This window comes from Mastigoproctus giganteus, chromosome 11 (assembly GCF_048544385.1).
Source record: "Mastigoproctus giganteus isolate SK-2022 chromosome 11, ASM4854438v1, whole genome shotgun sequence".
Taxonomy (NCBI): Eukaryota; Metazoa; Arthropoda; class Arachnida; order Uropygi; family Thelyphonidae; genus Mastigoproctus; species Mastigoproctus giganteus.
Window position 1 is genome coordinate 125013465 of NC_143585.1, and position 26681 is coordinate 125040145.

The following is a 26681-nucleotide window of genomic DNA, read 5'->3' on the forward strand; positions in this document are numbered from 1 at the left end:
GGGGAGGGAGGAGACGGGTCTCTGTCTCCTCCCTTCTCTGCCTCCCCCTCATACTTCGCCTGATGGGGCTCGTCTCCACTGACCTGTTTGGGGGATGCCTCTTCTATCATCCCTATTCTTCTATCTGTTTCCCCACCAGTATTCAGTCTCTCCCCCTCTCACTAGACTGACCGAGTACACCCCTTAACAATGCCGCCAAATTCTAATCAACGTTTAAATTCTACCGTTTTCTTGTAAATCTCTTTCGGCCAAATTCTAGTGCAACCCCCCCCCCCCCTTTTTTTTACCAGCTTGCCACTGAAATCCTTGGAAATTAGGCGGTGGAGCCTGCCAGAGTATTTAAATAATCTACTGGTTGCCTGACCTGCCTCCTCGTGGCAAAGTGTGGGCAATGGTGAGTCCCAGTAGGGGCTTAATGGCTAAATGGTCAGAGAAACAACAGAACATAATGCTACACAACAGACCACTCCCCACACACTTTTTAATCTCTGGCCTCCACAGAGTTCTGTGTCACTCACAAAGAATACAATGCAGAGATGGGGGAACCCCTAGTGCCGTCAGACAACTAACACATTTTACACTTTACTTGTCCACTTCTGCTTAACGCTATGGATAAAGAATTGGTTAAGCAAAACAAGACACAGGGAGTGGTTATCAATGGACACTACTCTTCACTGTTGTTAGATTTGTTGGTGCATCAGCATCTTAGGCTATAATGCACCCTGTTCAACATGGACTAATGTTATTAGTGGAATTCCCCAGGGTTTAGTGTTGGGTCCATTGTTGCTTTCAATATTTACCAATGATAATGTTGAAGGTATATCAGATTTAATGTCTATGTTTTCAGTAGATACAATGGTTGTTTGTCAGGATGGTTAACAATGGTCATCGTTAATCACCCAGAAAATTGGGTCAATGCACTGAGAAATGACAGTTGAAGTTTAACATTGACAAATGCAAGCTACTTCACATGGGTGAATGAAAAAGACCTGGGGGTTATTGTGCAGTCAGACATGAAATTCTCTGAGCAGTGCAGACATGCGGTCATCAGTTTTGTCAATGATATACAACAAAACTCATCAGTTTTGTCAATGATATACAGAAAATTTGCTAGCAGGGATGATTATCCCTTTGGAAACGGCCTTTGTTAAGCTGCATTTGAGTAATATATACAGGCATGGAGGTCTCACTTTAGGAAGGCTGCATCTTCAGTAATATTTACAGGCATGGAGGCCTCACTTTAGGAAGGCTGCAGATCTGCTGGAATGGGTGCTGACAAGGACAACCAAATTGGTGAAGGGAAGAAAAGGTTGGTCTCACCTAGAAAGGCTTCAGTTCTGCAAATTGCGGTATCTCAAGACTAGGCACCTGTGGGGAGATGTGATTGAGGTGTTTAAAGCCTTGAATGGACTGAGTAAACTGAATGTTAATGGCATTCTTCCACTTGCTGAGACTACACAAATGAGGGGGCATAAACTCAAGTTGAGGAAGGATGGTTGCAGGATAGATGCCTTCAGCCAGAGAGTGGTTGATTGTTGGAACAGGCTTTCTTCTGTTCTGTTGTTTTTCAATTGGATGGGTTGAATAAATTCAAGGGAGAACTACACAAATTCTTGGGAGGTATGGATGGGTGAACTTTTTTTTTTTTTGGCTTATGCTATATAAGCTTGCCTTCTTGCATTATTTGCCATTACCACTGCTAATACTGTGATTGTAATAGAAGACAAAACAATCCCCCAGACAAAAAAAAAAAAAAAAAAAACCCCAAGAATTTCAAAATCAAAAAATGAAAACTATGCTCCTTCTTTTCTTCGATATTAAAGGAATTATTATGGCTGAATATGTCCCACCAAATCAGACTGTCAATCACACATACTATATTGAGGATCTGACAAGGCTGAATGAAAAAATTTGTAGGAAGAGACATGAATTTAGGATGGCTGGGTGCTCCAACAAAACAATCTGCTCTGTTTTCCCCTTGTGACTAGACTTAGTCATAAGGGGAAAACAATTGTAACTTTTTTCCCCTCTTCCCTAAACTGAAAAAGTGTACTTAAGAGAGCCCATTTTCAGTCTATTAAAGACATTTAAAAAAAAAAAAAAAAAAAAAAACACGACAGAAGTGTTAAAAGAGCTTATAGAAATGTATGAAATAGTGTGCGTGCAAGCCCAGGGTACTTATTTTGAAGGGGATAATTTGTAAGGTACGAAATATTTTATTATATTAATTTTATTAATAACATTAATATAATGAAATAGTCTCTCTCGTACAATAAAATCACAGGATTACGAAGTGGGTGGTATCACATTCACTACCATGAATTTGATACCATCCAAGTGGTATGTTTTTCTGTGATTATTACTATGCAAATGCAGTACCTTGAATTTATCAATATTTAACTGCAACTGCCACTTCTCAGCCAACATGCCTAATTTAACTAAGTCTTGGAGGGAGTGGGGACATTGTGCAAGTTCTGTGAGTGGTATGATAAAGGTAAATCATCCATTTAGGTATATCCTTAGATTAAGTACAAATTTCTTTTTTTAGCTATTAATTCAGAGGGTGAAGAGGCTTGCACTGAGCAGATACTTGCAGCACATCTTCCTCTTGTAGATGATACTGAGAAAGGACATCTCAATAGGATGTGACAATACATTATAAGATGTACTGCTATGCAGTTATAAAGACTGGAATGAACAGTGTCAGATACACAGATTTCCAAAGTATTTTAAACTGCAAAATGTGTCACATATATTTACATTTAGTGTATGCATTATATACGCCAATGAGCCAAAACATTATGACCACTTACCTAATATGATTTGGTCCTCCATGTGCAGCCAAAACAGTTTGTACCCAGTGAGGCATGGACACTACAAAATTTCTAAATGCGTTTTTTGGTATCTGGTACCAACACGTAACCAGCAGATCCTTTAACTCTTGTAAGGTCTGTGGTTGAGGTGCCACAGATCAGAGTTGCTGTTCCAACACAAACCACAGATGCTCGATGGGATTGATGTCTGGGGAATTTGGAGGCCAGGGCAATACCTGGAAGTCTTCCTCGTGTTCTGTGAACAGTCACGAACAATCCGGGCAGTGTGGCATGCCGCATTATCCTGCTGAAAGATGGCACCACTGCCATGAAAGGGTGTACCTGGTCAGCAATGATGTTTAGGTAGGTGGTAGATGTCAGAGGGACCGGCACATGGATGACTGGACCCAGGGTATCCCAACATGACACGAGAAATAAGAGAGGACCCAGACGAACTGCAACAAATAATAACAAACATTATAACCATGGCAGCTGAAGTCGCCATAAAAAGAAAAAGCCCTAGAGCTGCAACGACAAAGGAGATTAGTCCAACAAAAAAGGAAGGAATACCAGAGAGCATGGAGATCGTGGCCGCCCGCTGAGGTCACTTACCTGCGCCGACAATATACAGTACTGAGAAATACTTATACTGAGCGTATAAAGAAAAGTAAAAAATCCTCCTGGGAACGACTGGTCTCAACTAAAGGTAACGAGAACCCCTGGGGAGTGGTCTACAAGATCACAACAAATAAACTCCCCAGAGGGGAAATAACCACAGCAACTAAAATGCAATGCACCATCACCACAATATGGAACAACTTGGCGGCCAACATTTTGAACACCAACAAGCCATCATACAGGCAAACGAGACCTATCGTTTTGGTTGGGGAAATCTCGCTGGAGATTTCCCCAACCAAAACGAACTCTACTGAGAGGAGCACTCAACATAAGATGGCCGCCCCAGATTAAAGTAAGGGGAAGCACAATCAAACTAGTAAAACAGATGAAATATCTAGGCATTATCCTAGATTCCCACCTGTCCTTTAAACAACACCTCTTATATCTGAAGGAGAAGCTGAGAAAATACGCAGCACTAGTAGTCAGAGTAACGTGCAGAGACTGGGGACTAAACAAAAGAACATTATCCCTCTACTATAAAGCAATTTCCGTCCCAGCAATTACTTATGGAGCTCCAATATGGTACGCCAAAGCAAGAACCGCAGTAAATAAAAGAATCCTCGAAATGATACAGCGCAAAATACTCCTCGCCATCACCAGGGCATGTAACACGGTGAGTACCTGCATGCTGCAGGTCCTGGCGGGAACTCTCCCTCTGGACGAGATGTGGGCTGATGTACTACCTGGCAAAGGGAACACCGATCGTGTTTGACACTTTTACACTCGACCCTACAAACAACCACCGAACGGAAAAACAGAAAATCATGGAACAGCTGAAAGAAACTTAGCAGAGAAGATGGCAAGAGATGACCAAGGGTGAAGTCACATGGAAATTTATACCCTACAAGACCTATCCAAAGACCCCCAAATGGTTCTACCCGGGACTGAACACCAACTTCCTTCTGACAGGCCATGGACCCTTTAACGCAAAACTGAATGCACTTGGAATGACCGAGGACCCAACTTGCACCTGTGGCAATATGGAGACCTAGCAACATATCATGCACAAATGTGAATGCTATGAGGAACAAAGTTCATTACTCATCACCAGTATAAAGTTTGTACCAAAAGACAATGAGCATCACCTCCTGGATTCAGAAGACGAGTACACCGCGTTCAGCTGCTACGCCCAGGACATCTTTAACAGATGGAGAACGGAAATCGCTATCCGCAAAATACAGAAACATCTGAATAGAAGAACTCCATTGAAACTAACCAAGGAGGAGATATTCAAGACTACAGAATGGACATACCACATGACTACAACCGATCAGAGGAAATTACCAACAAAGATACCTCTCCATTCATGATCTGGTGCAAAAGGCCAAGACTGATGCTCTCAACAAATCTGACTACCTGAATTGACATCAAAGCAGAAGTACTACAAACTGAACTGAGTCATCAGTCCTCTTCCTGATCCCATAAGACGAACACGAGACTAGTGAGACACTGAACCAAGACTGTGACCTACCTGAAGCGACACTGAACTGATCATCCAAAAACCATGACTGTGACCACAGTAACCCACCTGAAATGATTCTGAACTGGCAATAAAAAACCATGACTGTGACCACAGCTACGCTGTTGCCTTGCCTTTTGGTGATCTGGGTTGGACACCTAGTCTGGCCCACTTTCTCTCCCTATCCTGGTGGAGAGGGGACGGTCCCACCCATCCCCCCATTTACTTCTCCTGGTGCAGCACCAACATCTGGGGTCGTCTTCCCAATTGGCCCCATACTTGTCTTTCCCCCCGCAACTCTCTCTATACATCACAGTGTACGCCACACAGGACAAAAGCTTAAATAAACTTCCAAATTATAACAGCCAAATCGCACATCAATTCCAAAATTTAACCTCATCAGTGAACCACTCCTTAAAATCGTTATTATTATTTTTTTTAGGCCCTAGCCAATGAAATCTCAGGAAATTAGGTGGCAGGACCTGCCAGAATAAATAACTATAATACTGGTGTACCTGGTCTGCCTCCACGGGGCTGAGTGTGGGCAATGTTGGGCCCCAGCAAGGGGGGGGGTCTAGCGGCTAAATGGCCAGAGGAACAACGATACACAACACGATACTTCCAAATCCCATACACTTTTAAATCTCTGGCCTTAACAGTGATTTGTTACAACCACAAAGAAAACCACATGGAGATGGGGGGAAACCCCCGGTGCCATTTGACATGAATACACTTTACTTTTTTCCCCAGATCGGGCCATACACAAACTCAGCATTCTCACCTTTGGCCACACATTTATACAATATCACAAACCCTTTAGACAGGCTATACAATTTGGGATTAAAAACTGACACTTCATTTAACAACCCTAAGGATTGCAAACTCGGTGTAAGCAATAAATTATTCTCGTTGGATGTTACTTCTCTGTACACAAATGTATATGTTGAATACTCATTAGATATAGTTTGGAAGTTATTAAATAATAACTCAATTCTGATTAATCACACTAAATTTTGCAAAAAAGAAATCTTTCACTTAATTAAGCTTCATCACGAAGCCAACTATATCACTTTTCGAGATAAGGTTTCAATAAGCCTGAATCTTGATATATCGAAGATATGTCAAGGCTCAGGTTGAATATCGGAGATATATCTCGCTAACATTGAGCATATACATTTGATGCCATTTCTCCCAATTATCACATATTATGGTAGGTATTTAGACAATGTTCTTATTATTACCAATGATTGCATTACTCAAGACATTTTGCAGGCATTTAATAATATTCACCTGAGAAATGCATTTCACACTGGAAAAGGAGAGCAATGAAATGAAGTTGTTAAATTTTCTAAATTTCAAGCTCACACAATACAAATAAATTTCAATTTAACGTCTATTGTAAGCCTACAAATACCGGATGTCATTTATATAAGTTTATGCATTATAATAGCTATCACCCATTTGGCTACAAAAGGTCTATTATATTCAACCAATTTTTAATGCCTATAAATATTCCACGTCTGAGCCTGCTTTAGACTCAGAGATAGAGATATTAACTAACAGATTTTTAAACAGAGGTTATCCTAAACCAAATTAAATTACAAGTTAGAAATAGGTTGCATAATATTACACTAATCAATAATAACAACAACAAGAAATGCTTTATTTCTTATTTACTGGCACAAAGAACTCAGCAGACTCTTTAGAAATTCAGAGTTTAAAATTGTAGCTACACTAATTTTGCAAATAAATTTCAATTTAACATCTATCGTAAGCCTGCAAATACTGTTATGTTATGGCATTATAATAGCTATCACCCATTCGCAAAAAGTCTATTATATTCAATTTTTTAATGTCTATAAATATTCCATATCTGAGCCTGCTTTAGAATCGGGGAGATAGATTTTAACTAACATATTTTTAAACAGTTTAGATTGTTACAATAAACCAAATTAAATTACAAGATAGAAATAGGTCACATAATATTGTACCAATCAGTAATAACAACAACAAAATATACTTTTGTTGTTGTTTATTTATTTATTTATTTATCTACTTATTTTTATTCCATATGTTGAACAGTGGCACAAAGGACTCAGCAGACTCTAGAAATACAGTTTTAAATTGTAGCTAGACCAACGCAGAAAATATACACTATACTAAAAAAATCGCACCCAGCCTTTTTTCTTTCTCAACACAAGTTAATGATCTTGCATACATTTCTTGTGGTGAATGCGATTCACCTCAACAGGGCTCGACACACTGTACTCTGGATTTGAGGGTGAAGTAACATGCCTCCTCTGTCTGTGCTTCCTGTGCAACAGCTTCTGAAGTAGCTTTTCATGCTGTCAATAAGTCATACATTTTTATTTAATGAAGCAAAAATTCTAAGTATCCAGCACACTACACAAAACTGTTAATCACAGAAACCCTCGAAATTAAGTTACTAGAAAATTCTATCAATATTGGCTGTCCATATCTCATCTTGGATTCATGGTCTTTTGTTCGCATGCGCCAAGACAAATAATCTCGCTATTTAATATCTGGAAATACACACTCCACATCATTTCCCACCTGTGATCAAGACGGCTTGTCGAAAAGCCTAGTCAGCTTAAGGAAGGAAAGTTTTAAATTCGTTTATTTTTTACTTTAATTCATTTCATTGTCGTAATCAAATTTTCCTTTGATTTTATTTGGACAATGTCTTCTCTCACTGATAGTTGCGAAAGGGTGGTTTAACATATTTTGGGATTGGGTTGCGGGACCTTAGCCTTCAATTCTGGGGTGCATTGAATCATTTATGTTGTTGTGAGTGTAAGAATTCATTTCATTTAATTCTATCTGTTTAAATTTTGGAGAGCATCATCTCGAAGTGTGCTATGGACTATATTGAGGTAATATTTTTATTCTTCTAGTTAAATATGATACATGGATATCAGGCTATCCACATATCACATCATTGCTTGGTACATCATGTTTTTTCCATTCATTCCTCTAGTTAGTTGGGGGAATGAATGGGCAATAAGGCCAATAAACAGAAATGAAAGGTTCATGGTTGTTCGGACAAACAAGTCTTGGCAGTTCGGTTAATCACAGAAATTGAAAAAAATTCAAGTAATTTAAGGTACAAAAATCGAATGTGACTGCTATGTAGTGCAATGCATACATTAATTAATTGGTTTATTATGTGAAATGATGCTTGGAACATGCTAACTAAAGGTGTCTTTTATTAGTGTACAATATATAATTTTTTTAGCACAATAACCTATCAAAAATGCCATCTGTACCAAATATAACATCATTATATAAATGTAAAGACTCACTTAAGCATCAGTCATCTTGATTTCAGTTGTTCTAATTCGGTCATTAAACTTATCATATGCTAACAATGATGCTGAATAACGCTTTTGCCTTTGTATCAAGTAAATCATCAATATCAGCCATTTTCAATCCAAAGCAGGGTGAAGGCGTCTTCAGCAACTTTCTAGTTCCTTCTGTTTTGTGCAATGGCCATCCATTTACTCTCCAAGAACTCTTGAATTTAATCTGTCCATTTCAGTTGTTGTCTTCCTGGTTTTTTCTTTTAGCTCCTCTTTTTTTTTTTTTTTTTTTTTTTTTTATGAAAACCCCAAACACAAAAGGTATCAAAACCTATAGTACTAAGTACCGTGCATGGGTTGGAGGAGAAGTATGGGGGGAGGGGGGAGATGCTGGAAACTTTGCTCTAGAGACTAAACATGGGTTTCACCACTTCAAGCCTCCAATAAGCAAAGTGGTGGTATTTCACCAGTTGATGAAAGTCACCTACCACCTCTTGGGTAACATTCTGTTATTTTCTTAGTCAATCTGTCGTCATGACTTCAAGCTATGTGTCTTTCCCAAGTCCATTTCAGTTATTTAGTTTGATCAGAATTTCCTTTACTTGAGTTTGATGCCTAAAATCCATGTGATTTTCTCCTTATCAAACAGTCTGATTCCAAATATAATTTGTTCCATTCTTTGCTGTGTAGTTTTCAGCTTCTCTTCCATACTTTTGGTGAGTGCCCAAGTTTCACTTTCATAAGTCATGGTGGGGAGTATACAATGGTTCATTATTTTACGTTTCAGACAAACTGGGATATTGCTCCTCAGTATGTGACTATATTTCCTGAATGCTATCCATCTGAAAGTTATCCTTCTCTTCAATTCTTGCAATTTATCATTATTACATCTAATGACTTGTCCAAAATAAGTATGGCATACTTGTTCATCATTACTTTTGTTTTAGCCATATTCATCTTTAGTCCAAAATCCCTACTAACTCTGCATAACTGACTAAGATTTTCCTCTAATTCTTTGGGATCGTGGCTTATGACCACAATGCCATTTGCATATCGTAAATGGTTTAGGTACTCTCCATTTACATTGACTCCTTTCTGCGACCAGTCTAATCTGAAAGCTTCCTCAAGGGCAGCAGTAAACAACCTCGGAGATAGTGTTGAACTCTTTTCTCAATTTTAAATTTGCTACTGTCTTTGTCCAGTCTAATAAAGGAGGTAGTGTTCTCATATATTTTCTTCAAATCCTAATGTATGAGATTTTATTATTATAAGCCAAATGGTGGATACAAGGAAGCCTGAGGCTTATGCTGCACCATCCAAAAAAAAAAAAAAAAAAAAAAATTCCCCGAGTTATCCTGTGTGTGTGTGTGTGTGTGTGTGTGTGTGAGAGAGAGAGAGAGAGAGAGAGAGAGAGAGAGAGAGAGAGAGAGAGAGAGAGAGAGAGAGAGAGAGAGAGACAAAAATAGAAAGGAATCACCAAGAAAGAGAAGAATGATGATATCCAGCTCAGGACTCTAGGTGTGCCAAGCCCACACTCACCAGATGTGAGCCCTGGAGTTATATCTATGCCTTGCCTTTCCAGTGCCCATAATATTGTCTTATGCTTTATGGAGTCAAATGCCAGGCATAATGGCATTTCATATTCATTTGTTTTCTCCATTAGCTGTGATATTACATGAGGGTGATCCATAGTTGAGAATCCTGTCCCAGGATTCCGAACTAGTCCTAGTTGAGAATCAAGTAAATACACTTCCCATTGAGTTACAAAAGTGAATGCAATCAAATCTAATGCTTCAAGAGAAATATCCACTTGGTCAGGATATTTTACACATTGGACTATATTTATAAATCTCTAAATGATTATTATTCAGAATTAAACCCAAATGTAACACCTTGGTAAATGCAAGGTCTTACACTTGGGGAATAGCAACCCACTAATAAATTATACACCTGGTGGAAGTGAATTAAAAACAATGGAGGAAGAGGAAAGGATCTGGGAGTTACAATACGGGCAGATATGAAGTTTTCTGAACAGTGTAAACAGGCAGCCAGGAAAGCCCATGGTGTCTGAGCAATGATTTATCAATCACTATCCCGTAGAGATAGGGATGTCATAATCCCACTGGAAAGGCAATTGTAAGACCATAATTGGAATACTGTGTTCAAATATGGAGACATCATCTGAAAAAACAGACTGAGCTTCTTGAAAGGATCCAAAGACAGGCAACTCAAATGCTGAGATCAGCAGAAGAACGTATATGTATAAGGAAAGACTCCAATTATGTCAGCTACAGAGCTTGGCAACCAGGCACCTGATTGAGGTTTATAAGGCTCTGAGAGGTGTTAGTAAAATGAACAAACACACACACAGAATTTCCATTGTTATAGAGAATTCCAGGGCTAAGGGGTCATAAATTCAAATTACAGGGCTTCAGGTTTAGGTTAGATTGTAGTAAGTTTTCTTTTAGCCAGAGAGGCATTGATTGCTGGGACAAGTTGCCTCACTGGTAGTTGAGTCTAACAGTGTGAATAAATTCCAAGGTCTACTGGACACTTTCCTGTGTGAGGAGGGAAACACATAATTTGTGTTTTCTTATCTGTTTGGTTGGTTTTTTTTTCCTTTTTTCCCCAGTGCAGCAAAAGGCTGTGGCTTCCTTGCACTATATGGCAAATACTATTACTACATTACTATTAATATTTAAAAGGATTGGTAAATGGTCATTGTATTTTTAACATGGCATAATTTAATTCACAATGGAAGTAAATATGAAAATAACTATATATCTTTCATGAATTTAATTAATAGAGAAATTGGATATTTTGTCTAAAATATCTGTGAAAAAATTTTCAATGTTGTAAATTTTAAGATATTTCTTTTATACTGAAAAAAACTTTCTTTTGAAGAATTAGTTTATTCACTAACTTTTAATATGAAATTCAACTACTTATCTCACCTCTGAAACATGTTCGGCAACTTCTGTGATGTGAATACGTCCAGGAAATTTATTTATGTGGACATTTATCTGGAATTTCTTTACAGAACTTACCCTAGAAAAGCATAGTGAATCCTGTTCATTTAATTAGTTCAACATAATAATACAATGAAAGTTCACTACAGTGCAATATAGGGACCTCAATTCCAATGTAATTATAAATAGAGAATACATTAAACTAAAATATAGTCAAACAAAATTCAAGCAAAAAATTAGATTTGTATCTTCCAATGTTTTCTGACATCACAAAACTTTCCCCATTTGCCCAATGAATACAAAACAAATATTACACTAAAGTACATCCAAAAAAGGTCTGAGAAGTTTTATGAACCTTATGATAATGTCATCTGCAAATCATAAATGGTTTAGGTACTCTCCATTCACATTTACTCCTTTCTGTGACCAGTCCAATCTTTTGAAAACTTCTTCGAAAGCAGCAGTAAATAACTTTTAGAGATATTATATTTCCTTGTCGAAAGAGATACAAGGAATATCAAAATATGAATTGCCAATGTTTAGTTAGGATATGCATAATCCGTCAGTATATAGTGGGTAATCAAGGCATATGACAAACTCTTCATTAGACTGAGTTCTCATAATGCAATCCATATAAGTAAGTGTCAAGGATCGTCGTTTTTTTGTACACTTCACGGATCGTCGTTTCTACAAGACTTTTGATTGCATTAGAATTAAGCAGTAGGAAACAATGCAAGAGAGCAAGCTATAATAGTATCAGCAAAAAATAAAAAAGGTGAAAACTTCCCACATCACCTGTCCAACCCACTAATAATTTACTAGTTAAATTTATTTAAACTTGTCACTCTTGCAACACGAAATGAAAGTTTGTTCCAACAATCAATATCCACTATCTGAAAGCAAATTTTCCCACATCTATATTGCAACCATCCTATCTCAGATAGGATTTATGCCCTCATATATGTCTGTTGTTTGAGCAGAGGAAAGATGCCATCAGCAGTTAACTTACTCAATCCATCTAATAGTTTCTAAATGCTGCAATTTACAGAAGTGAACCCCTTTTAAGTAAAAGTACCCTTTTATTCCCCTCACTAATCTCATTGTGTTCTCTACACCTATTCATATAGATCAAATATCCTTCCTAAAATGAGTCTACCAGACTTGTATGCGGTAATCAAGATGTTGCCTAACCACTGCCTTATACAATTATATAATCACCTTATTCCTGCTGGCAGCATCCTTGTATATCATTGACAAAACCCTGTGAGCTTCCCTAACAGCCTGTCTGCACTGCACTGCTCAGCAAAGTTCATGTCTCTGATTGTACAATTATCCCCGTTGGCATGCATTTGATGCTTCTATTACTATAGATTTCCACAATAATCATCTTGAAGTACACTAAACCCCCGCTATTCGCGGTATCTATATTCGCGGTTTCGCGTATTCACGATCGCCGATTTAATATAAAATGAAACCTAAAAAAAATGTGAATTTTAAAGCGCTGTGAATATTTTCAGCCATAAAAAAACATGAGCGTGGCTAAAATTGTCTTTCCCGGTCAAAACAGCGCTCAGTGGGTGGGGGGGAGAGGTGTGACAAAATCGCGAGCGTGGATGTTTCTCGCTAATCCTTGTTCAGTATGTGTTATGCGCTTGTCATGGAAGGTTTCGTCGTTTGCTTTTAATTTATATGCTTATAAATTGAATAAATTTATCAATTTATAAACTGATATGCTTAGAAAAATGATAAATCTACCATTTTGCAGTGTAAAACAGACTTTTTCGAGTGTGTTAAAGGAAGAAAGTGCCTTTATTGTGGACAAGTTCTAATCCCTACAAAAATATGAATACAAATAACAAGGTGATGACATTAGCGAATAAAATTGAGTTATTAGATAAAATTTCTAATGGTGAAAGTGTCTCCTCAGTTGCAAAATATTATAAAATCAATGAGTCAACGGTACGATCAATCAAGAAATCGGAAGAAAAAATCTGCCGTAGGGTCCGTGAAAACGCGCTAATTGCTTCAAAAATTTGCTCTGTAACTCGTGATGTTAAATTAGAAAAAATGGAAAAAGCTTAAAATCTGTGGATAGAAGACTGAACTCAAAATAAAATTCCGCTAAGTTTACTCATCATTCGTGAAAAGGCAAAACTCCTTTATCAACACTTTAGCGAAACTGGTGATAGCACTGGCGGGATAGGTTTTTTTGCTAACAAAAGCGCTGGTTTGAAAGATTTGTTTGAAATTTCTTATAAATATTACATTTAATATTAAATTGTTTCTTATTTTCATTTCGGTGCCATATGCTTGCATTTCACAATGTACTGTCTATGTACATAGTCATATTATGAAGGTACATATAATACATACATAGACAAAATTTTAGACTAGTTTTTCTTATATATTTCATACTTTGGAACAGCACCCCTTCATTTCTATGGGAGCCATAACTCAGTATTCGCGACATTTCTCAGGAACGTAACCCCCGCAAATAGCGGGGGTTTACTGTATTTGAAAATTATTCAACTAATCAAATTGCTGAAGCAGTGCAAAAATCCTCTCATTAAAGCTTCATATAAATCATCAATGAAGAGAATAACCTCTAGAATCTGTCCGTGGTGGTTTCATAATCTCTCTGTCCTGAGGGTTCATGGGGCCCACAGGAAATATCTGCAACTTCAAAATTAGTCATGTGACGAGGTACAACTATATTATAATCAATATATAACTCAGGGAGAAAAAAAAATTTATTACAGCAAATATAAATATTAAAAGAGAATCCTGAATTATATGGTTAGGGAAGGACGTTACATGGTTTCTATCCATTTAAATTATAATATAGCTAGATTATCACTCTGTACCATGTAGAGTTTTAATATGTAGGCGTTACCTATACTAATATACATTGAGTAACGTTTCAGGTATCTAAAATTCAGACCTAAATGGGCTGAGCGTCTGGCAGAATGATTCAGTCAGCAGCAAGATACTGGATCTAGTGGAGAATGTTTTTATTTTAAGGCTACTGAAACTTAGACCTTGGATGTTAATGATTTTATTTAATAAATGTCTTCTTGAGGGAGTGTTCCCAGCTAGATCGAAAGTTAATTAGAGAGCCTAATAAACACTCTAATAAACCACAGACTTATAGACCAATCACAGTAAAATTCTTGAGGCTGATGACACGTCAACTAGTTAACTTAATACAAAGTCGTATTTTATTTTCACATTATCAGTACTGATTTACTGCAGGGAAAAACTGTAACGATGCATTGGTAGACTTTGTTATTCATATTCAGAGCCCATTGTCTATAACATACTTTGGCCATTTCAGTAGACTTTGAGGGGAACCTTTGACTGCCTTTGGTGGGAAAGTGCCCTTGAATGTACTGTATTCATTCAGCTAATTGCTCAAAACATGTGTTCCACCTTTTTAGAAACTACTTTAGTGAATGTCATGTGATAGTGATCTCTAAACACAAACATGTCTCAAGATGTATTTGATGAGGATGCCCACAGGGCTCTATTTTAGGCCTCTCCATATGGAATCTAGTACTTCACAATTGGTTAACAAGATTATTTGACAACATTATAGTTATAGCTTATGCTGATGATGCTGCCATCCCAATTGGCAGTCACTCTTATAGGGCGTTGGAAACCTTGGCTAATCGTCCTTTATAACCTTTTTAAATGGTCAAAAGAAAATAAATTAACTATTAGCCCAACAAAAACTAGAATGATAATTTTTGGATCTCCACTGAACATTATCAAGCATCATTATTAGGGTGACCAACTGTTGATCAGCCAATTTTGGGATATCGACCTTAAAAAAAAAAAATCTAGATTTTTTCATTGGTATATCAGATTACAAAATGTTTCACATATATTGCGTTGTGGCAGCACGCACACAAACACACCAATTAGAAGCTTGGATTTTATTCGTGTCCTGGAATCTAAGACAAATAAACATCACATCAAAGATGTAAATGGAGATTTATTTTATTTAAACTTTCTATACATATTCATGTTATGCTAGTTAATGAATTTTAGTATGATCTATTATTATATTATTTATTTTACGTTATGTGATAAATGGCATCCCACCTAGGATTTTTTTAGGACGCCTCTACAGAGAGCCGAAAATTAGGATGCCCTGCAAAATTCGGGACAGTTGGTCACCCTAGTAGTTGGGTTAAAATGAATAGTATCCAACTTCCTTTAGTTAAACTCAAATACTTAGGATTCATAATAGATAATTATTTATAATATTTATTATATTAAACTAAATTTCATATCTCATTTGAATATTTCTATTAAAATTTTTAAAAAAAATTATAAAAGCCATATTTAAAATTTCCAGAGGTGAATGGGGTCAGTCTGGAAAGACAATGTAAATTTATTACAATGCAGTGTTCCTCCCAAGGTTAATTATACTGCAGGAGCATGGTTCCATTGGGTGGGTATTGTAAGATTTAAAGTTAAATTAACATCTATACAGAAAAATGCTGCTTGTAGTCATGAGGACTTGTAGTACTGAGTTGACTGCAGCTCTCCAAGTGCTTGGAGCTACACTGCCTATAGATCTGTTTGTCATTTATAGAGGACTTAGTTACAGCATTAGGAAAAAAATACTTGCTAAATTCCTTGATATAACTATTAATTTACGGAATGATGATTAAAAGGAAAAACACAGGCGTTTTAATGAATCAATTAACATATGCCAATCAAGAAAGAATACTGCTTCTTCAAGCCAGGTTACCAAACAATTTATCCCAGACATCACATTTCTGCTCAACAAAAGAAATCATAAAAATGTCCATGTATTTGTCATATATTCTAACAGGTCATGGTTCATTAAACAAAAAACTGTTTCAACTGGGCCCATCCCAAACTGATCTTTGTTCACATGGATCAAAGGAAAACTGGAAACCTATTTTTATGAGTGCCCACAATACAATGATCTTCGACTAGCATTGTGTGATTCTGTTGGGCAACTGCGTATGGTTATGAATCATTGTTACTGGAAAAATTTTGATAAGCTAATTGCTCTACAAACATTTGCACATAATGTTTTTCAAAGAAGACAGTCTCACCATCCTTCAGCAGTAGGTGTATCTCTTATTAACCCTGGGGGTTACTTTTATCCCCAACAACAATTTGCAATAGTTTAATTGGTATATTTGTAGGGTTATAACGATCCTGAATAATATGTTCTTTGGAACTCAGTTACCCTTATAAACTTATATTTTACAATTGAAAAATTAGTAAATGCCAAATAGTGAAGAACTGTTTGGATGGCTGAAATGTTTAGCATGAGTATGCTAAACAGTTCAGTTCAGTCTGACATTATATGACAGATTTAAACAGAATATGTGTGTTATATATATACACACACACATATATATATACACACTATTGAGTATAATAAACTGTCAATTTGACCTTAATAATTTTGACTCAACAAATCATCCTTTTTTAAATATGTACTGACATTTTAACATGGATAGCTACTATATTAATGAACCTCATTTAAGGACTTAGGCAACTTTGCATGTTGAACTTCACTTACCTGAACAGACAGTTTTCAAAAATAGTTTCCTATTTACAATGTATGAAGATCCTTGAATAGAATCCAGTTGATTGCTGTAATACAATTATAACCAAACTTGAGTGTGACTATAACATGAACCCCAGGGGCTCACATCTGGTGAGTATGGGCTTGGCACACCCAGGGTCCTGAGCTGGATATCATCATTCTTCTCTTTCTTGATGATTCCCTTCTACTTCTCTCTCTCAGGGTAACTTGGGAATTTTATTTGGCTAGTGCAGCATAAGCCTCAGGCTTCCTTGCACCATATAGCTAATAATAATAACATCACCTGCCTCCCTTTCTACTATCCTTTAGAGTGTATGACATCACTCTGTTTAGTAAAGCATGAGTATGCTATAATTCTACCTTGTACATGCTTAACGAACACTTTCATATTGCCTATAGTTAATTACTTCTTCAAGACGACGGAGACATAACCAACAATTAACTTTCCTTTGGAATTTTATCTGGAGTCTATTGCTTACTTCTAGATCTTTTTGTCTTCCTGAAAATTATAAGAATAAGAACACATTCCATCGTGAGCACAGAAATTTATCTATGCAATTTTTCGAGATCTTGTTGCAACAGCATACCCTGATTACTGTCATCGACCATCCTGCCAACCTTTATATCATCTGCAAACTTAGACATTAAGCCATGCCATTTCCTGTAAGAAACTCTCTGCATCTACAACAACTCTTGTAGCTTGCATTTTTGTTCATTCAAGAAAATCAATGTTTCTTGAAATGATGTGTCAGATCTGTATACAGCATTCAAGATTTGTACATTGGGATAATTACCAATTATTCTGTAGTTGCAAAATTCTTATGTGCGATTAAAATGTACAAATCTTGAATTGCTGTACATTGAACGACTGATGTTCTAGCAGCTTTAGTACACTGTCAAGGGTACATATGTCAGACTATTACAACCTTTATAACTAGTCCACTAGTCTATGCTGAAGTACCTGTCTAGGTTTTGAAAGAATTACATACCATATTGCATAATTACTCACAAGTCTTTTTTTATTATCAGCTGATTTATGTTTGATGATAACAAAATATATTTAAGCCTGTTGTTTCCGAAGTAATAAGAGATATCTTGCATTACTATGACCAAAAAGTACAAACTTACATTTTGCAACACTGGTTTAATTCTGATTTGCCAATTCAGAAATAAAACAAAATTGAATTAAACCAGCTGAACTATCAGAGTGATAGTTCGGTTGGTTTGAAAAATGGCATAATTTGGATACTACTATTTGGCACCCTCCCAACCTTTATATCATTAGCAAACTTTGATATCAAATCTGCTATACATTTGTTAATGTAATTAACACATACAAGGAATAATAACGGGCAGGCATCACATAAAAAGAAGTCAAACATTGATCAAGGCAACAGCTATTTATAATCACTTTTTTTTTTTTTTTTAAGAAACAAAGTGATTTATAATCACTTTTTGTTTATTAAATGATTAGGATTTTCCAATAAAAATGATAGAAATCCCTTGTTTCTAATCATTTAAGCAATTACCGATTGACTACAGTACCTTGGACAATTGCACACTGTTGCAATTTATACAAAAGGCAATCATGAGGAATAGCATCAAATGTTCAATAAAGTTTATATATAATATATACAAATCCATCTTATAATAACATTTCAGTTAATTATATTTGATTTCTATTTAACAAACCCATGCTCTGTTTCTTTTATAACTCCATTCCTATTCAAATGATTCAGCAATATATCCGTTATTATAAGTCCATAATTTTTCCGGCCATTACAATTCTATAATTACACATTTCACACTTGCAATCCAATCTGTCCTGCTGCTTCCTTTGATATCACTGGCTCCTGCTTTAATTACATTGAAGTCAAGCATGAAAAATTTCCCTACCAATTCATTTTCAGTGAGCACAAAATCATTTCAATATTTGTTATATGGATCAATAGCATTCTCAAGCTTAAAACAATGCTCACAATATTGATGCAAACATTTCTTTAGCTCAACAGTCATTTGTTTGGGTCATAAATGACATTACCAAAACTATCCTGGTACAGCAGTTGGCACAGTTCATTATTATCTACAGTTAATAAAGAACTGTATGTTCTATACTACTACATGTCAGATGAATTATTAGTATATAAAAACAATTTTAAAAAAAAGTGAATGAGCACATTTCATCTATTATAACTCATAAAAAACTATTCCCAAATATTATCATTAGCCATATGGTGCACCAGCCAAAAAGAATTTCTAAGTTACCCTGAGAGAGAGAGAGAGAAAACAAGAGTCAGAAGTAGAAGGGAATCAGCAAGAAAGAGAAAAATGATGATATCCAGCTCAAGACCTGGGTGTGCCAAGCCCATATTCACACGATGTGGGGCCCCTGGGGTTGTATACGTTTGTTCAAATTTGTTGCCCTCTGGTTTTGTGTCGGCAAAGATAAATCACGCATCATTAATTGAGCTTATGACACCAACTTCTTGAGGCTATGCCAGAAATTTTCAAACTCTGTAATTTACTTGTGATAATATTTTTCTACTACTGCAATTGTTGATAGAACATTTTCTGCATTGAAGAGAATCAAAACCTTTCAGAGAAATATAACTGGGGAAATGTGATTTCCCCAGTTATATTTCTTTTAAAAATATTATTTTTAAAAGTGAATGTACAATAATCATAAAAACCAAAAGAAGCATACGAATTCATTAAAGAGATATATAAATTCATTCAACGAAGGGATAAAATTTAAAATAATACTCTGCTATGCTATAGCATGACCATCATAAAAATTCACTGCACAGTACTGCTCATTTGGGGTGAGGGGTTGAAAATATCCTCTCAAAAATTGGTACTTTTGACAACAAACACTAAGTAGTTAACACTAAGTAGGCAACTTTGATAAAATGCCCATGTTGGGGACAACTGTAACACCTGCATTATAATCTAATTCCTTATAGGCAAAAATAAAATTGATCTAGCTTTTTATAATTTTTTAATATGAATATCAAGCAAGTATTTTTATTGTATCTTTATTTAAGAAAATGTTACTTTGCACATTTTTTTAAGCTACACTATTTTGCCTGTAGAAAAAATAGGTTAAATAAATTTAAATGACAAATGCACCATTATTGCTTTTTTTTTTATTTTATTTATTATTATTATTATTGAGGGCGTGATAGACTTTTTTTTTTTTTTTTGGTAGTTGTTGGCGCATCGGCTTTCGTGGCCATATTGCACCTCCCAAGGTTTTTTTGCAGTACTTTGATCCAAGCCCGAGGGGGGAATCGAACCCACGACCTTTGGGTTGCCGGGCAGGTACGTGATAGACCAGTGGTTACTACACTGGACTACCAGCCTGATGGACCCGGGTTCGAGTCCCACTTTGGCAGAAGCAAACGTGGTTCCATCATGCTGGGAGACTAGTATAATAATAGTAACAAATTAGAATAATAATAATAAATAAATAAATAAATAAAAAAATATCATGAAAGTTACTACAGTGGACCTACCTTCCCCTAAGGTTGGTGGGGCAGCTAAGGCAGATAGTGGCGCCATTTGGTGTCACCCTCAAGTACTAACACTACCACTGAGCATAAGCAGAACCTAAACAGGTTCACCTCCATAGATGGATGATGTCACAGGGAATAATAGTCATACTGCATTGAGTGTGGTGCAGAATAAACTCACTCTCATTTAGGCCTTAAGCAGCAGAGTCTGCTCGAAAAGTGGGAGACAGTTTCCCGAGAAAGACAGTGCAGCAAGTGGCGCTGTCCAGCTACCACAAGAGAAGGGCAGGACCATCTAGCCTCACCAACTAGAAGTGCTTCCTGTGCAACTGACCACCCACGAAAGAAGAAAATGCCAAAGCATGAAGTGGAGCATCGAAATGAACACGCTCATCATGCAAGCATACTATGAAATAACCAAGCTAGAGACTGATATGACATTGTACAGGTTAAGACTACATACCAAGTGGTTGGAACGAAAAAAAAATCAAAAAAAAAAAGACTGATGGATATTCAGGTCACCGAACAGCAGACCAAAGAAGGATCGTTGTCACGAAGATCTGATAGCTCCTGCAATCTTGGAAAAAATCAAGCAGGACGTGAGCAATTAACTACAAAGAATACGGTCAATACGGAACCAGAGGAGGGAGAATATACTACTACCGAAACACAGGAGGAAGCGCAAGAAGAAATACAACCCACAGCAGCTGAAGTGGAAAGAGATGATGTCATGATATCCAGAACAGAAGACGAAGGGAAGAAGACCCTAGAGAATTCGAAGGAATGGACCCCACAAAGAACCCTGTGGAGAGTCACAGACCACCTCAATTGGAAAATAATACCGCATTACCTTGATACAATGGTGCAACACTGGAGCCATAGAGACAGACAACTGTGAAAATACAGTCCCCACAGCATTCTCAATTGGAAAATAATACTGCATTACCTTGATACAATGGTGCAACACTGGAGGCCACTGACACAGCTGTATATAGCATATACAGCTGTATCGGTGGATTCCACAACAAACCGACATAACCCTTGTCGAAAAGAAGGAAAAGGCTACCTATTTGATTGACATAGTGGTGCCCAACACTAGCAACCTCTAGAAAACCCACCAGGAAAGGAGCAGGAAATACATGGACCTAAGACAGGAGATCAAAGAGATGTGGCATATGCAACAAATAATGACCATCCCGATCAAGTCAACCACCGGTATGGTTCCAAAGACCCTACATAATAGCCTAGCAGCAATAGGCCCACCAGAGAACACCTACAAGGAACTCCCGAAAGTTGCAATTCTGAATGCCCGTAGGATAGTTAGAGTTCCTCGACCAACAGTAACACCAGACATAACAACCACCCTGTGTACTACCCACCACCCCGTGATGGGTAGCAATACCCATCACGGGGTGAAATCCCCCAATTGGGGAGAAATAATATAAGAGCAATAATAATAATAATAATATATATATATATTTTTTTTAAAATAAAAAGTCTTTTTTTCTAGATTAAGCAACTTGCTGCTTGGTGTGCTGTATTGTCTTTTATCATCACATTGCAAACCTGACTGAACTCAAGCCTCTTTCTGGTTGAATAGAACACTACTCCTTTGCCTGTGTGAGTGAGTGAGTGAGTGAGTGAGTGAGTGAGTGAGTGAGTGAGTGAGTGAGAGTGAGAGTGAGAGAGAGAGAGAGAGAGAGAGGAGTTGGAAGGCAAGTTATTGAATTTCCTATTTACTTCTTCCCATGTGTTTCCATTTCTTTTATAATTTTTTTTTTTTTTTTTTTATTTCTTCTCCAAATTTAGCATTGCAATTTATGATAAACTTAAAATGGCAAAATGAAAGTACTTTCTCAATAGACACTTTTGCAGTTTTTCACTTATGAAGTTTCTTCAAGTGATCCTTTTATACTTTATTTCATACATAAGCAGGCATTTTATTTTTATTTTCCTGAAATGTAGCACTGTTGCTATTGTGTGTTGGCAAATAGGAACATGCTGAATCAGCTGGATTCTTAAGGTGCCATTTCAAAGAATGATTGGTGTCTTTGAGAATTTCCCATGAAGTTTAATATTTATTTTGTTTGTTTGTTGTTAATCACGTGCATTACTCTTTGTTAATAGTAAAATCTCCCATTTATAACATACTGACATAATTATTATGTTTATTAAAAGTAACTTATATTATTTTATATTAAAATGACAATTTTGCAGTGATAGAATGGTGTATCTATTGTAACCTTACTGTTGTTAGTATAACAATGAAGATAATTAATATCATTTATAAATTATATATATATTATATAATTTATATATGAAAATCACTTTATTGCTGTCTGTTTCTCAGATAAATAACTGAAGATCTTTGTGATATTTGAGATCTTCATAAGAAATAATTCTTAGTTTCGATTCGAAACGCTAAGGCAAATTTTTGCTGTATGTACACATGCAAATTCTGAAACTAACTATTTAATCATATTATAAATTTATCCAGTAAAGAAATGATATTAATTTGAATTTTTTAGTGTCAATTTTTCATCAATTTCATGTTGATTTTTTAACAATTTCATCCTTTGATAAAAACTCCCTTTCTTGAAAAGACTGTAAGCTAACTAGCTGCATACATCTTAAAGAAAGAATTATTTGATAATCTTTCCAGCATCTCCCACCTTGCCCATAACAATTTAATGGTTTGGTACAATTAAATTACAGCTTTCTGGCAAACATTTTTCTAACAATGATGGCGTGGAGGTTAATAATGGAGATTGATGGCTAAAACAGCAACAAACTTTTTAAAACAGGTTTCCAGAACCTGAAAGGGGGGGGGGGGAGGAAAAGGACAGTTTATGAGTTTCCTGGGTTTTTTTTTTTTTTTTTTTTTTTGTTACCTTCACTATGTGATTTACTTACTGATTCTCCCCTCCCACCAATTTTTTTTTTTTTTTTTACATTCACTTGAAATTTAACTCTCTAATAACAACATCATATACTGGGTAAATTTTTTTTTTTAATTCTAAAAAGTAATCATTCACAGTAAGGAAAGATGAATTAAAACAGAGTATGTCAACAAATAAAAATTCAGCAATTATATTTCAGAATGCTATCAAGCCTATTTTATTCTTAAATCCACAGATGAAACACAAATAATGTATCTGTTTCATTATAAAAAAGTTATATTCCTTATTGGAATATAATGCTAAGGAAGAACATTAAGATGTGGCTCAGTTGAGCTTTTTTCAACTAAAGCTTTAATCTTCTGAAATGATGAATCATAAGCCATAGAGACAGACAACTGTGAAAATACAGTCCCCACAGCATTCACAATTTCTGCAAGAGCTGGAAGCTCCTGCCCATTCCAGACGAAAAGTTGTTTTTAACAGGCACATAAAGAGACCAAAAAGAGCTTTTCAGATTTCAAAATCTTGATTTTCTTAAGATTTTTCAACTTCTTAATATATTATGTCTAAACAATGCACAAAAAAATAAAAATTAAGAGATAATTTTTTAAAATAAAATTCTAAATTTAGTCACAAATTTGTTGCCAAGGCCCTTTTATTGGGCTACCTGTAAAAAAAAATTTACAGGAAAAGGCTGAAGTGTTTTCAATTAAAATAGTGTATGTCAGCAAAGACAATGCATTGCAATACTGTTTTACAATCAGTTTCAGTCTAGTATTCATAGAGGAGGACAACTTTTTGGCTGGAATCACTTCAAACATGTAACCTTTTGTTTATAGATAAAGGTCTACCAAAATATTCAGAGAGAGAGAGAGAGAGAGAGAGAGAGAGAGAGAGAGCTTGAGAGAGCGAGAGAGAGAGAGAGAGAGAAGGGATGATATGGGAAGTTTAGATGACACTATGTCAAGGACTATCATCTGGTTTTATGCTGCAAGTGTTGTGTCTACAAAGAAAAACTCCTTTAACTTTCTCATATTAAGCCAGAAAACTCAGAGGCAATAGTCTTCCTCTGAAGTTTGTGGTCTAGTGGAAAAAATGACAAACACATCCTTGAATTACTTAAGTGGTTGTGGTATTTTTCTGCATTTGCACTTTCTTTACTAATTCTGAGTTTTAACAACTCCTCCATGTGAAAGACAATCTCACCAAATGACATCATCTAATCACTGCTTTTCATTGAGGGTTTATTTGTTGTTATTTGGTTTTTAGGAGCATTAGCAACTAAGGCCATATTGCTCCGGGATATGCAGTGGTCATTCCCTGAATGACCTTTCCGCATCCTCCATATTTGGTGGTGACGGGCTAGAACCCCGGTCTAATCAAGAAGCGTGTGCTACGCACTGCTGCTCCTTCCCACCTGGCTACGGAGGCGCCTGAGGGTTTATTTCTGTTCTCATGCACTCACACACTAAAAAAAATATCTACTTGCTTTTATCAAGATTGTCACACCCATAGATATTTATCAAATCTTTTTGAATATTTCTGTTTTGCACTTTACTACTAAAAAGTCAATCGCAGCTTTGTTCATAACCAAAATCACCTAATTCTGTTTTGAATTTCTATAATCCTGTGGACAGGGGGTGATACTATTTTAAGAAAATTTTTGCCAAAGAAAAAACTATAGTGGAAAGTTTAGAGTGACAGTTGCACAGACATAATTAAGAATAAACAGGATGTCACTGAATATTAAAACAATATCAAAATTAATTGAAGGATTAAAAAGGGCACTTATAACTATGTGTTGATTTCATCCAAAGTTATTATAAGAAAGTCATATGCTAAATTAGGTATGTCCAATGGACCATGCAGAAACACAGAAAACATGCCTGGAATATAACTGCATTAGAATTATATTACTGAATCAGAAATAATTTTCTAAACTCTAATGTTATATTACTGGTTTATTTTGCCGGTGATAAACACACCATAAAACAATTAAAAACACTTACAAACCGAAAAACTGGGGAGAAGTTACCAAATACATTAATCAATATTCGTAATAACATAGTGCCGCAGTGGATCCACATCCAACAATTACCACATGTGATAATAAGCATATGGATTACAGCATGTTCTGTAGCACTTTGTGATACTGCATTTCTCCAAATATCAAATATTTGCTATTTCATGTCCAGTTCACCAGTCTGTGAGTAGTTCCTCTTATTGTTTCTAATTTGTTTTTAAGTTGTTTAAAGAATGTCTGTTACAAACCAAGCAAACCAGATTTAATTGAATTTACAAAATCTCTGATTTAGTGATATAATTTTAATTTAATGCAATCATTTCTGGCATGTTGTCTGTAGTCTGCAGTCCATCAGATGTTTCAAATTTATAAATAATATAGATATGTGTTTATCTAATGACATGAATCAAAGTAATGCTCATACACACATCTCAAAAGGTTTTGTTGTTGCAACAGCTGAAATTGGTACAAGTTCTGAAGGTAACAATGTTCAAATGAGAGGAAAGCTAAAGTTGGGGAAACAAGTTTAAATAGCTTCAAGAGGTGTCTCTTGATATTTTAAGGAGTCCTTATGTGCTGTAATGTAATAACTAGATCGTATGTATAGCTTAGCTTAATGAGGTGAGTGCTGAAAATTAAGCTAAGCTCTACATACTTCAAGAGGTGTTTAAGTTAGACAAAACACTTAGTCTTAACTGTGTCTACAGTAATGTCGGGAATATTTTCAAAGGAGTGAATTTGAAATCTGGTTATGACAAATAGCACTGGCATAATAAGGCTAATTGAAACACCATCCAACTAGCAATAGCGGATGATGAGTTTCACTATGGTATGGAAAATGTATTTAGGAAAGACAAAAGAGGTAATGGAGATCACACTTCTTATCAAAAGCATCCTGAGTGTGGCAAAAGCTGTCACACTATTCAGTAGTAAGTACGCTAGTATCTGTGTGATGTAAGGAATCAAAGCAATGACGAGAATAGGATTAATCTACAGATCAGATGATTGTGAAAATTATGAGAGTCTTGACATTCAAATGGAATGGTGAGCAACTGTGAATGTCTTATTATGGGCGATTTCAATTTGTGCCTAATTAATTGGAACAAGTGGGGAACAATATTTTTAAACCAACCAGATTTTAGTTGCATTAGCATGTTACAGGAAGTATTAGTGCCAAGAATATTCTAGAACTCATCATCATCATCATCCATGAACCAGATAACATCACAGGGCTAACACAGTATGGAAACTACTAGCAGGGAGTAATCATGCAAGTTCTAGGTCAGATGATGAGAAGAGAAATAGCAAAATTGCTCTCTAATGGTATCATAGAAAAGGTTGGAAAAAGGTTGGAAAGGCTGGCAAAAGGTAGAAAATGAGAAATTGCTGGTAAGAGAGCAAAGAAGAGAGA

At 36.1% G+C, this 26681-nt stretch overlaps 1 protein-coding gene across 1 annotated transcript in view; it reads right to left on the reverse strand.

Annotated features, from left to right (window-relative positions):
* Rrp5 (Ribosomal RNA Processing 5) overlaps window positions 1-26681 on the reverse strand; it is a 615569-nt gene that overhangs the window by 190891 nt on the left and 397997 nt on the right. Inside the window, exon 26 of the mRNA XM_090384558.1 lies at window positions 11225-11318. Coding sequence (XP_090240684.1) covers window positions 11225-11318 — 94 coding nt within the window. The remainder of the gene's footprint in view (window positions 1-11224; window positions 11319-26681) is intronic.